Source organism: Amblyomma maculatum, chromosome 3, assembly GCF_055883805.1.
Source record: "Amblyomma maculatum isolate TAMU_Amacu chromosome 3, ASM5588380v1, whole genome shotgun sequence".
NCBI classification, from domain to species: domain Eukaryota; kingdom Metazoa; phylum Arthropoda; class Arachnida; order Ixodida; family Ixodidae; genus Amblyomma; species Amblyomma maculatum.
The window spans coordinates 30,669,242-30,683,506 of NC_139346.1; the positions used below are offsets into that span (position 1 = coordinate 30,669,242).

Sequence of the window (14,265 nt, forward strand, 5' to 3'; positions counted from 1 at the left end):
GAATTCAGTCCGAAGCTAGACGACCTGCTTCGAAGATTGTTGTGGAAAACTAATATGCTTCTTTAAAGAGCGCCGTAGCCAGGTTGCACTCATCTAGACCTGAACTACAGTTTAAAAAGCGAAAGCTTGATAAAGCTTAGTCAGGCAGGATTTGCTGTGGTTAACTCCTCCATGGCTGTCGGCGAACGTCAATGAAATGCAGCCGAAGCACTGGCCCAGCACGTGACACCTCAGTGGCTGTGTGCGAAACTCAAGGACAGGCCGGGTCTAGACGACACGAAGGTGCTGAGGGAGGAGAATGGAGTGAGGGTGGATGAGGGTGAGTGGGGGTTCGAAGGAGGAAGTCCCAGGAGGCGAGCCAGATGGGCAACAGTGGCGGTCATGGGAAAGGTGAGGAGGCACTGAAAGGCTGCATGGCACTGTGCCAGGCAATGCATATTTGTGGAGATATATACCGGCACGAATAAAGTTTGCCAGGTGTGCGAAGATAGCAGGTGTGCGAAGTAGGAGCAAGCAGAGAAGCAACAGTAGAAGCAGAAGCGAACCAGATTTAGTAAAATAAGCAGCCAAGATTCGTTCGAAATTATGCTAACTGAAGGCCTGCCTTACTGCAGGGCTGCCTTGTGTATGTCAATAAAGGCACGCATGAAGACCTCGACGACGTAGAAGCGCTGAATGTCAGCATTGCCGGATGCCTCTGCATTGCGCGGTAAGTATATACGAAACTTACAGCTTGTGCATTGTGTTAGAGCTAGGAAGAACAGCAACAGAGTTAGTATTACCGTGAGAGCCCAAGATGGCGCTTAATGCTGTTTAATAAACTATTACAAAATTTCGTTGAATATACATGCGATTTATGAAATATATTTGTAATGAATGGAACAGAGCTGCGATATTCTCATATTCAGGTACTTCGAGGTTTATCAATTGTGTCTTGTGACGTCATATAGAACTTCATCTTCATCTAACAGCGCGAAAACATGGACAAGACACAAGAGCGAGAACACACAACGAGTTCTTGCTCTGGTGTCCCGTCCATGGTTTTGCGCTGTTACCTGAAGATGAATAACCGACAAGCCCAAGCTACTGTTCTGGCTGTTCTGGTCGTATAGAAATAGCCTCAAATTCTGCAAGAAGTCCCATAATTTTCTGCTTTCTCAGGGGCACTCAATTTTTCGTTCTCGGGAATCGGCCCCCAGAAATTTGAGGAGTGTTTGAAACCCATCATGCACACTGAGTCCTCTCCGCATGCTCTATCTATGATTACCACTCAGTGGGCCTTAAGTAACAAGCTCTTTACAAAATGTACGGGTACGTGACTTTTTTTTAGTGAGGCTTCCCGTAAAACTGGCCGCTAAAGCGGTTTTAATTTCGATCCGTGCAGTCAAATCTGACATACATCCGAAACACGAAAATGTTGGTTTGAAGGTTGATTAAACGAAATATGATCAATAATTTATTTCAAAGAAATTGGTATAAAAAAAGTTCCTGAAATGAAACTATCTAGGAGTCCCCGCTTCAAAATACAAAAGTTCACGAGTTCAGCAGAGGAGCTGAACAGAATATATATCTTATTGAAACCTATAATTACATTCGCGGCAATGTCTAAATTATACAATAGTTAAAGGTGGCAAAATGTTTATTTCAAAAACAAAGACACAAAAAGTTTAAGAGCAAAAAATAGCAATAACGACATCAAATGCTGATGGACAAATGCAGAAATTTCATTATCTTTGCCTCTATTATCTGGAAGAGAAGAAAAAATACAGTATTTTCGTAAAGGAATGGTATGACCGTTTGCAAAGGATAAGCTACTTATAGGCAAGAATGAATTTGAAAGATTTGATAAGAGGTGGTTTTATGGCAAGTTGTGGAATTCAGGCTGCCAACGGGCTGATTTGATACCTAACGGTAGTGGATTCCATGTCTTAATGGCAGAAAAGAAACAGTTTGTTTTCTATAATTTCTGTTCACTTTCGGTAGTAGAATATTGTTTTGTTCACTGAATCGAGTGTTGCTGCTATTAGCGAAGAGAGATGCTTGGAAACAGAGAAGTAATTTCTATCGTTATGAGCGCGGTAAAGTTAGAAAACTTAGACATAAACTCAGGCTGAAGGAGGGATTGCGACGTCAGAAAGTTTCGGTCCAAGTTCAGTGGTGAAGTGCCGAAAGAACAGCGCCAAAAAGCGAGGACAAAGGAATACATGCAAACAGAGGACAGCGCACGTCCCGTGTTTTCATGTATTTCTTTATCCTCGTTTTTTGGCGCAGTTCTTTCGCCACCTAGCCATGAACCAACTAAATAAGGCAAAAGTCTTGATTCAGGGGTGAAGCACAGGATATATGTTGGTTGAAAGATATAATTCGAAGCTCTTGATGTTTAAGATGAGAAATGCATGACAAATGACATAGTAGGTATTACTGATTAGCAATGTGCAATAATCAAGGTAACTGTTAAAGAGAGAACAATATAGGAATAATAGAAAATGGCGTCGAAAGAAATATGTAGCTTTTATTAATACCCACATTCAAAAAAAAAATTACTGATAGATTTTGTGTAATGGGTAAAATAGACGACAGTCAAGTGTGGTGTCCAGAAACGCGTACCGGATTCAGCGGCAGCAATAATATGATCTCCTAGATAAATGCGTGACCCCATTAAAGCTTGTTCTTGGTGAGAGCGAAATATCATGAAAGTGGTTTTTGTCAGGTTAAGTAGTAGCAAGTTACCTGCACGCTATGTTTCATTGCACATTAAAAAGATGAACTCCCAGTTCTCTTCATCTGTTGCAGTCACGGGGGCTCCACGCTAGCCTCTAAGGCGTACAGCTGCGCCCGAAAGGGGGCCGTGGGGCTGCTTGTGTTTCCCGATCCCAGTGGCGTCACGTCACAAACATCCTCGCCGTCGATCTTTCCTGCTGGGCCACGCATGCCGGAAAGTGTGCTAAGAAGGGACACGATGATGCACGTGGGGGATCCGCTCACGCCTGGAGTACCCGCCATACGTGAGTCAAGAAAATCGTTACCATTTTCTACAAAAAAAAATGAATTTAATTATGTTCAGAAATGATAAAACAGCCCGCTGTGCTGTTATTATCTACTACCACTTGCATATTTTCACCTACAAGGCGTAGCTCTGAGTGAGGTCAGGTCAGTGGTAAATTGTTCATTTTAATCTTGCAGAATTTGAAACTAGTTCCAAACGTTCTCAAAATATTTTTGGGGGGACATCATAGACTGCAAAAGAAATTACATTAGGCATCCAGGGTGCGGAAATGCCGTAATGCCGATTTCATTATTCTAGAAAAAATTATTGAAAAACAACGAGCAGCGCATGCAAACAGTTTTACGCAATCATATCTAGGTCACACGTGGTAATGGACATCGAATGAGAGAGCAGTTACAAACCTCAGTCACCAAATTCGACATTATAATAAAACATCTTAGTTACTCTAGTCCGCTCCGTGATCTGTATTGAAAACTGTGGAGCGTCGCATTCCCATACTTTCTCATTTGGCCCTCTCGTGTTCTTCGAAAATATAATTGTTACGTTTTCTTGCGTGCTTGACCCACATTAGAGGCTATATTTAATTAGCGGGAAATATAGGTAAATTAATACCTGTTCTCGACAGATATATAGAGATTGCTAGTGAGCAATGTTGTTTCATGTAGGAAATTGCTCTTGTCGGGAAACGAACTCTTCTAGACTTCATAACATATAAAGAAATCATAAAAATGTTCATTTGGCTTTGTCTATCTGTTTTTTTTTGTTTTTTTTTTTGCGCCTAAAAAGTGTCAAATCAACATGTTTTAGAGTTTGTTTAGTTCACTGCATGCTCAACAATTCCTCTGCATTACACAAATCATTTAATTTTGTACTAAATAGAGGTGAAATTAAACCTTGGTGATAACTTCTTGTGCAGCTTCGGCAGAGAGAATGGATCCTTCGTTCGCTGGCCTGCCGCCGATTCCGAGCCAGTCGATCAGCTACAGGGATGCTGAACTGCTTTTGAGGTGAGCGCTGCGGCAGAACGTTGAGACTGCCATAGAAAAGGACACACATCAAGAGAACTGTCAGGCAGCGTCAGTGTTTAGTCGAAAAGTATAAAATAGCAGAGGGAAATCGAAAAAAATGGTACGTATTGTGTGACAGAATCGGCTTTGGAAGTTTGACTTGTGTGATCATGAAAACCATGAAAAAAAAAGCTTCTGTTGGCTTTAGAATCTAAATACTGGTAAGAAAACCTTATAACGGAAAAGTTAGCGCACGTTTTTGGGCCGGGACTATGAACAGTGTATTATAGAGGCTTTCAAAAGAATTCACATGCGCTTTGAAATACTCGGATGCTGCGCGCGTTATGCTGCAGCTTCAATAAATGGTACAGCAGGAATTAAATGCTACAAAGGCGTGTATGTGGTTGACATTTCATCAGAAAACGTAGACATATTGGCATGCAGCTAATGCAGTAGAAATTATATCGGTCTTTACCGGCAGTTCAAAGGCAGCGCGCGATAATTTTCAGATGATAAAATTTGGCCATTAGATACAGATTACCCCATAAGATATTGAAGGGGAATTGCGTTTCATCTCAATATACACAACTGATTACTCGTCCTTACTTAACGACGGTGTACATTTCCTGTTAGCTACATTTAGCGGTGGTGTAAAATAATAAACGGAATAAGAAATTGACGGGAATATATGGAAAGGAAAGCGCATACGCTCTACACTGTGTTCCGAATTTGAACTGAGAAGTGACGTTGAAAATGAAGCCTGGTGAACAGCACTTAATTGAAACGAAGGCTGGTTTGTGGTTTCAGCCCTTCAGGTAGGAAATGCGCACAGAAAGCTGCTTTTGACGAAGAATATCTAGAGAACTTTGTTGTTACCTTCGCTAGAGTTTGAGTCTATGAAGCTGCTCTATTCGCAGTTTTTTCGGGCTCTTCAGATTTACTTTAGGAGCAGGCAGCACAAAGAGCATCGATATAGGGCAACGCATTTTGATTACAATGCCATCGCTCACGCCGAAAACGAAACTTCTGCAAGCTATATGAGACTAGGAAAGGAGATAGTGAGTCGCCTTCACCTGCCGAGTTCACAAGTAAAAATCTGTAGAGGTTCAACTATAGTTTAACTAAGTGCACGAGCGTTAGCCATCACCTGCATCGCTGCTGCTGCCGCTTTGATCTTGGCTCCAGCCTCTTGGCACTTGGTAACTTCTCACCGACGGGGCTAGTCTGGCTTCTCGTTAATCGATGGTTTCGGCAGCCTGTCTTCCAATGCTGCGGTCTCTGTCTTCAGCTAGAGTGGTTTCCTCTACGCTATGCTGCTGCTGGTGCTGATGTAGTGGTGGCCGGCCCCTTTTCAACCGTTGGACGCAAAAAATGTGGCATGGCCTGAAGAAATAAATATTACAGAAACGTAAAACAAATGTCAAAACAATGGGAAAAGAACTAGGGATAGAAGGAAAGTATAAAAAATAAACAACGAGGGCTGTATCACTAATTCGACGCCTAGCATTGGGCTTGGCGCGCTGTGGTCACAATGGTCCACCACTCGACAGTCGCTGCTTTGTAGGTCTGTTGGTCATGCCGCACCCAGCGTGAGCTGGGTGCTTACTCCCTGACACCGTGGTTTTTGCTGTCCATGCTAAAACGCACGTCTCTTGTTCAATTTCCTGTAGACTAAGCTCGAGGACCCCGCCCACGCTGTTATCGAGCGGCGCAGATGAAACTTTACGAAGATGACAATGTTCACTGCGCTGTGCGAGATTGTGTTGAGTTTAGAACTTAATGAAGGCGACGATGTTTGCAGCATAGCGCGAGGGTTCAAGGTCAAATGTTCGGGGCTAGACGACCTTGAGGTTTGGCGTGTGAGAAGTAGAGCATCCACAATAAAAGCGACAGGGGAGCCCTAACTATGGGCCCGTACGCTGCACCACTATTGGTTTCAAAACGGTTCAATACTGCCTGGTGGATAAAGACGTAGCTTGAAATCGGCGGACGCGAAGATTTTGAGGCCCGATTTTCTCGAAGATAAATATATCTTTTGCTGCAGGGTTCCCGTCCACGTAGCTAGAAAGATCAACAGTACGAATGTTTTACCAAGGACCACACTGGAAATAGTTATGGTAGATCTTCGAATAGGAACACTAATTTTTACCTGTGTATAAGTCTTAACTCGGGAACACAATTATCCAGGACGCGAAACCGGGATCTGAAGCCGATAGATTTTTTTCTTTACGGATTATCAAAGACAAGGCTTGCTGATGTGAAAGCTGCACCAAAGTGTCTTCACATGAGCTAGGAACTTAAATGATTGCTAAGAAAAATCACATTTGGAAACTAAATTATCTTTGGCGCGTCCTTTGAACTCTTGGCGCCAATAGTACAAAGAAGGCAAAAGTCTTGATTACTCTGCAAAGGTCGTGCCGTGAGCGCTACGTACGTTTATACAAGTGTATTGAACGAACTCAAAGAATGTAACCTTGGTAATATGTAATACTACTGTCCCGTTGTGTTTTATTAGTTTGTAGCAATCCCCCTGTACGAGTGACTGATTTGATAGTAGTGAAAGCGAGGGCAGTACCTATGAAGGCTAAGCAATTTGGAAAGCAATAACATTCGAGTGGAATGCTTCTATCATACTGATTATGGCTAATCAGGCACTATTATCGTGTGAGGTGATAAAGCTATCTCATGCTTGTGAAGGGTCATGCACTTAACTACTTACCCTTCAGATGTACAATTAATTGACTCCTCAACAACATTTTCCAGCACACACTGCCTCGTAATTACGTGGGCCTCTGAAGTGCCGTGGAAGCTTCTTTCAGTACCTGACCTTAAGAAAAACCCTACAGAAATCATGGCGTTTACAAAACCGCAAATCTAAAGAAAATGAAATCTAATTTTAGTCGCAAATTACCATTGACGAATTGCACTGAAGCACGTTTAGTGGCATGGATTTGAAGGAGAATTTACAGAAGAATAACGTCAGAACGCAACATCACAGGGACCAAGGAACAATCTGACATTCGCTTCTTCAGAGTCGCGCATGTCCTGTCGTTCATTCCTTCGTGTACTTTCGTTTTTCACGTCTCACCTTGTAAAAAGCATATTAAGGCGTTCAAGACATTCACAGCGGAGTGACATAGAAAGGACTTCTTCTAGTAGCTTTTGTAGCAGAACAAATTGCTATATATATTTAGTAGAAATTTCACGTTTTGTAGCAGATGTTTCCGTTTTTGTAGCATAATTCTATTCAATAGCAAAGTTCTGCCTCTTGCTCTGCACAAAGAAAGTTGCAGCGATGTTTCAGCTTCTGTAGCAAGACAGGATTTTATATGCAACCAAAGATAGGCAAAAAAAGAAACAAAAATCTTGACTCATACGTAGAAATTTCATCATTACGATGCTCTAAAGGAAAGCTATAACAAGTAAATAAAACAAAATTTGTAATGGAAAGAACAAAATACATAACAAAATAAACGAAGTGCAAAAATTATGCCTTAAAACCAAAGCCCTCAGATTGGCTTTGTTTCGTTCTGTTATTATTTCGAAAGAACATGAAGGGCGCAAAGTGGACGAAGTGCAGAGACAGCTCACGATATAAACGATGTACGACAGCTTGATTCTACAATGTATGCGGCGTCATCCCTTGCAAAATGTGTCACAACTCCCCGAGAGCAGTCCAAGTGCATTTTACTCTATACAATACACGATTCGGTTCCACTCAACCCCGAGATGGACTGAAACTTTGCCACGCTTGGACGAATGACGGTTAGAGGGATTCTGGCAGCAATGGTCTCTTGTGAGCACATCTACAGCGCTTGACTGATCTAAGCTTTTAATCTCGTGCAAAGTCCCGCGTAAGAATTTTCCAGATGTTCTAATTCAGTCACGATCGTGGGGGTCCTATCCAGAAGGGGGGGGGGGGGGGGGGAGGGGTAGTATTTATGCGTCCATAAAAGAGTAAGAAACTACATTTTTAGAAACCTTCAGAAAAAGACGAACTAATGCAGTGTATCGTCGCGTGAATTCTATAGAGAGTGCTGATTCAGTACCAGAGTAGCCGCGACGTGAGCGCATACAACCGGACGAGCGAAAACGACGCTAAACTATGCGACATATGCCTGAGCGCCTCTAAAATTCGCACACTGCACGTATACACTTGCGCTCTCTAGCTCTGGCGCTTTTGTTTTCATATATATAGCTTTTTCTTATAATATATGGACCAAAGGACCTTTGTGAGAGAAAAAAAATTGTGCAGGGTGGAAGTAGTCGTCACGGATGGATGGATGGAATGGATGGAATATAGGAGCGTCCCCTTTGAAACGGGGTGGTAGCAGTAGCTATCATGCTCATTTTTCTCCCTATATCTTAATTATTGATTTAGATTAGTTAACTAAACTATTATTCTATTTATTAAATTTTTGTTTCTACATTACTAACATTATGTCATTTCTCTGCTTTTAAGGCACAAATCTTCCAGTCGTTTTTTGCTAGTTTCCACCACCGGTTTATTCACCCGGCCACTGGTATCTCCAAACCCCAGAGCTTCAGGAACAGTGATTGCGCCTGCATTAACTTCCGGATGGATACCATTACATTCGAGTATAATATGGTCAATTGTTTCACTCGAGTTACCACATACATAACATGCATCATCTCCATTGTTAAATTTCCTTTTGCAGCTGCGTGTTCTAAGGCACCCTGATCTAGCTTCCAAAAGTAGGGCACTGCCTCTTGAGTTATCGAAGAAAGCTTCCTTGCTGTTCTGCCTTTTCCACTTTCGTATAGTTCCACACACTGTTTTTTTTTCCATCGAATTTATCCAATTTTTACCTTTTGTGTTTTTCACCTGTTGCTAAACGCTCTTTATTTCTTCGTCCTAGTGACCAGCATACTTACTGGTTAGTTTCCTAGTTCTTTTCCTCTATTGTGAGTCAACGCTTTTTACTTATAGATATTTAAATACTTTAGCTGCCCATCAGCTACTGCCCAATTTCCTCAGGCGTTCCTCATATAATATTTTACTCTGAGCTTCCCATACTTCGCAGAAGGCAAGAAGCGCCGCCCGGCGGCATTGGAGCGCACTCGTTCCCGCTTGGTCCTCACAGCTGACGGCAGATGGGTGACGTCACCCTAATTGAGTCTCTAAACTTGCCCACTCAGTTAATTTGCTTTTCTTTATTTTTCGTGCTTTCGGCCCTCCTTCTATATTATTTGCTATTATATAATGATCGCTGCCTAGGTTTAATGCCATATTGTACTACTCTAGACCTTCTATGTTCTTTGAAAGCGTGAGGTCCGGAGACGTGTCCTTGCTGACGCTATTTCCTATCCTCGTCGGGCTGTCGGGGTTGTTATTCAGAGTGAAGGCTTGCTCCTAAATATCTTCCCTAAGTTGCCTGCCCTTGTGGCATTGTCTGCTGTAACCCCATGCTTGATGCTGTGCATTGAATTCTCCTACTATAAGTGTTGCCCTCCGCATATATTTTCAGTCTTTTTTATTAATGCTGCAACAGAATCCTTCACTGCTTTGGCGAGCTGTAGACACTGAGTATGAAAATATTTGGCTCTGTGATGCTTCCGGCTAATACCTCCACGAACACGTGTTATATATCCCTGGATCCTATCTCATGCTCCCGAACTTCCACATTTCTTTTTACTAGCGTTGTCATCCTCGTTTTGTCTCCTTTGTTACTATGGAAAGCTTGGAATCCTGCCAGTTTTCCAGGACCCCGTTTTTCCTTGTAGCGCTAATGAGAGAGGTTGGTTTTTAATTGTTTAAGATGCTACTGTAGCACTGGCCTCTTTCTCATCAAACTAGCAAATAGATGTCGCCATAACGATAGCTGAGGTGGTGGCAGACATCCGAAGACTAAAGACGAAATTGGCCCCAGGGCCGGATGGGATAACAAACAAGATACCAAGAAACTCGGATAACAACTCGACAGTGGAGCTAACTAATTTCATGCAGAGATGGTAGGAATCAGGGGAAATCCCAGAAAAATGGAAATTTGCTGAGATAGTGCTAATACCCAAACCCGGAAAACCTCGCACGGTCGATAATTTGAGACCAATATCACTCACATCATGTGTAGGTACATTATTCGAACATGTGATTCAGATACGACTGATCAGATACACGGATGAGAATGAACTATGGCCGCCCCGGCAGGCCATACGGTTCAAGAAATATCTTAGTACGTAAGATATTATGCTCAGGCTACACCATATGGTAAAATCAAGATCAAAAGATGGTAAAGTTATCTTAGGAATGAACCTAAAGAAGGCATTGGACAGTGTAAAACACGATGCTATTCTACATGGCCTCACAGAATACACATAGGGGAAATGATGTATGAATATATATAAGAAACTTTCTAACGGACAGAAAAGAAAAAAGAAGACACCAGGGGATATAATCTCATATATTCGAACTGGGGAGCAAGGGCACACCACTAGAAGCGGTGGTATCGCCCACACTTTCAAATATAGCCATGCTTGGACTCCTAAAAAAGCCAAGGAAAATGGAAGATGTAATATTCAGCCTACATGTGGATGACATAACTATTTGGACAAACAAAGGCAGCGATGCAGAAATCGAACACAAATTGCAAGAGGCAGCAAACAAAAGTGTACAATATGCAAAAGAGAGGGGCGTGAAATGTTATTTGAAAAATCGGAGTTGTTTATACACAATCTGAAGTACCTAAGGCAAAGAGAACAAGTGGACATAAGTATAGATGTGGAGGGACGAGCGGTGTCGGAGGTCGAGCAAATGAGGGTGCTAGGAATGGTCCTCCAAACAAACGAATACAACGGAGAAACGATAAAGAAACTAAGACGGGTCGGGTCATATAAACGACAAACCTTATAAGGAGAGTAGCCAATAAAAAAGGAAGTCTTAAGGAAAGTAACCTATTAAGGCTCAAACACGCTTTCGTAATAAGTAGGATCGGGTATGCCATGCCATATTTAGACCTGAAAAAGGGCCTGATAGCATAATCAGGTAATCCATTAAAAAAGCACTACACCGCCCGGCACGTACCTCCACGGATAGGATAATGATGCTGGGAATACACAACACATTACACGAAATAATTGAGCAAACACTAGCTACACAACAAAGAAGGCTAGAGAAAATTTAGAGTGGAAGGAACATATTAAGGGAAATAGGTATACAACCGAATGAATAGGGAGACAAAACAGAGGAAATGAGAGGAGAGGACTGGAAACGAATCTATATCCCCCCATTACCAAAGGTCATGCATCCTGAATATAATAAACAAAGACGAGAGAAAAGGGCAGAAATGCAGACATGATGATTCCAGGCAGAAAATACTGGTAGAATTTCATATGTAGACGCTGCATACTGCGGCAAAGTAAAAATGAATGCAGTCGTAGTCAATGGCAAGCCAGAAATGGTTCCAGCAATCTCGATAAATACAAGATCAATACAGACAGCGGAAGAGGCTGCAATAGCACTGGCTCCTGCTCAGACTCAGGCAAAATGCATAGTCAGTGACAGCAAAAGCGCAAACAGGAGCTACACCGCAGGAGTAATAGCGACGATCGCGAGTAGAATCCTCGATCAAAAGTGAATAGAAACAGACGTCACCCTTGTTTGGATGCCAGCCCACGCACGTGACCAAAAACGAAGCGGCACAGAAACTAGCCCGATATCTCACTCACAGGGCAAACAAGAGGACCTGATTAACTATAGCTAAGTAACAACACACTGCTGACTGAGCAGGAGGGTCCTACCACCACCAGACTCCACGTTAGGCAAAGAGGAAGCAGTAGCATGGAGAAAGCTACAAGCAAATACTTACCCGAACCCAGTTCTAGTCAACCATATATCGCCGGAAATAAAATAAGACCTATGTTCATTATGTAGGGAAATGCGATCACTAGATCACATAATGTGGGAATGTACGAAGTCACCAGGCAGGACGAAAAATATAACTAAAGGCACCTAGGAGACCCTTCTGCGAAGCTCAGACCTAAGAGCCCAAAGAGATTGTTTGACTGGCAGAAGATGTCACCGGAGTCCAATAACTACCGGCCTGAAACTAAGGCGACTGTCCCACCTTCCAGGTCTAACCCCCGGAGAGCTAGATAGTCACTCTGTTGGACAGATAAAAGTTATCTTTCTCTCTCGCATATGCGTGAATCTCCTGCTGACGTAATCACCAGCCATGACGTCATGACTGGATGTGACGTCTAGTCAACCATATATCGCCGGAAATAAAATCAGACCTATGTTCATTATGTAAGGAAAGGCGATCACTAGATCACATAATATGGGAATGTACGAAGTCACCAGGCAGGACGAAAAATATAACTAAAGACACCTAGGAGCAGAGGTGGGCAACCTCAATAGGTTTCGACCGCATGAGGTCGACCTCAACCTCACGGAGTGAGGTGAGGTTAAGGTGAGGTCGGTGACAGCTCGAAATATTTTGAGTGAAGTCACGAAATTGGACCTCAACTTCACGCGTGAGTTTGAGGTTGAGTGAGGTCGTCACTGTGTGAGGTCGAAATTGTGAGGTCCAGGCTTTTTGCTGTTGCCGCGGCTTTCTTCGAAGAGCGCCCCTTTTGACGCGGAGCTCGAGCGTACTGCCGCGGTGTGTCCGCCGACTCTCGGTGTTTGGTTACCCCCCAATCGGACGACCGGATGCCGCAGCCCCTGCCAAGCTTTTGGCATTCCACCGTAATGTCCGCAGCCCGAGGACGCTTCCCTCTGGTCTACTTGGAAGGAGATATTTTTTTTTTACTTCACGAACTCTTCATGCCCCCCGCCCGCCACCCCCGTTTCCTCTGACTTGTTTGGGCCGATGCTTGCCGCAGGCTCAAACACCCAGGAGCGCGCAAAGCACATAACTCACGTTGACCTGCGGTGCTTTTGTCGGATGCCGCAAAGAAACCAGCAAACTAATAAGCGAAACAAATTGTCTTTGCGCAGACGGCGCGGAGCAGAACTGTGTCTTGTGCATGCCCGTTTCCAGGCGCTAACGTCACGGCTTCTGCCTTACATTCGATAAAGGACCCCGCTGTACATTACACGAAAACTTAACAGAAAATGGTGCAGCGAAATTGTTAGGGGACGTGATACTGACAGATAAAAAAGTCATGAACAAACCAGAAAAACCGGCACAATACCATCTGGGAATTTTATCGAAGTCCGCCCTTTCGAATTGTACGTCATCGTTCTATATTCCGGTCCTGTAAATTTATATTCCTTTATTCTCCAGAACAACCTCTCTGGTCTTGTGCTGCTTGTTTCTTCTAACAGATTCACAGGTGGCCCCGAACAACTGCAATGGGATGAAGGTGCTAGTGTAGCAGTAAAACATGCAACAGGATGAAACGGACGGCACAGCTTATAAGACGCAAATGGTATACAGGAAAGAAGCCTGCGCATGTTAATCATTTGCCGAGATATATTTTGGGGCTTGTATGCAGTAAAGCGCAATGAAAAAAAAATGATTTCGCTCCGCTAGGGCCCTTTATTTCTCTCTGAAATTCTAGTGAAATCGAGCAATACAGGAGGAAGGAGGAGAGTAAAGGATTCTTAACTTCATACTATAAGGTTTCTCTTGAAATCTCTTATTCAGTCGTAGAAAAAATGAGAAAAGCGTTCTCCGACATGTTTTTATGAGCTAGAAAGTATTGAGATGGTTTCCGGCTCGACATTTTGGTGTCTAGGCGGACGAATTGGTGTGGCGAACTGAACGTGTCTCTTTTGTGCTCCCGTCTGCTCGAGACGGACAAATCAATCGGATGAAACTTTTTGTGGCCAGATGTCGTAATAATTTTTTCAGATATTTGTTTTTTTCTTTAAAATTCAATTTAGATGTACGTGATAGGAAGCCAATTACATGCTAGCACTGAGGAATGTAGTATTAGGTCGATGTCTCAAACCTTCTATACGCTCGGGGAAGCGCAGTTCTCTTCTGTTTTTAGTGTGCGATATTTGTTATTACTTTCGTCAACATGGTATTTATTTATATTGTAGAAAAAGGACGTTCAGGACAGCGTCGAGGTCGACGGGGAAGCAGGGCGATCAAGACCAACACGATCTGCGCGATGGCAATTCCACACCTTCGTCTTTCTCATCAGCGTCCAGAGAAACGGTCCATCTTATTCTTCACAAACCCCCCCCCCCCCAGGGGAAAAGGAGCCATCCTGGCGACTTAAGGGGACGAAGACACAATGGGGTCGTAGAATGGCTTAAGGCGCTGCACATGAACAGTT

The 14,265-nt window shown here is 43.1% G+C and overlaps 1 protein-coding gene across 1 annotated transcript in view; it reads left to right on the forward strand.

The window, feature by feature from the left end:
• The window catches only part of LOC146194444 (aminopeptidase NAALADL1-like), a 99,540-nt gene that overhangs the window by 39,146 nt on the left and 46,129 nt on the right, over positions 1–14,265 (forward strand). The window contains exons 6-8 of the mRNA XM_084597412.1: positions 615–709; positions 2,794–3,005; positions 3,924–4,014. Of these exons, the coding sequence (XP_084453538.1) occupies positions 615–709; positions 2,794–3,005; positions 3,924–4,014 (398 nt within the window). The remainder of the gene's footprint in view (positions 1–614; positions 710–2,793; positions 3,006–3,923; positions 4,015–14,265) is intronic.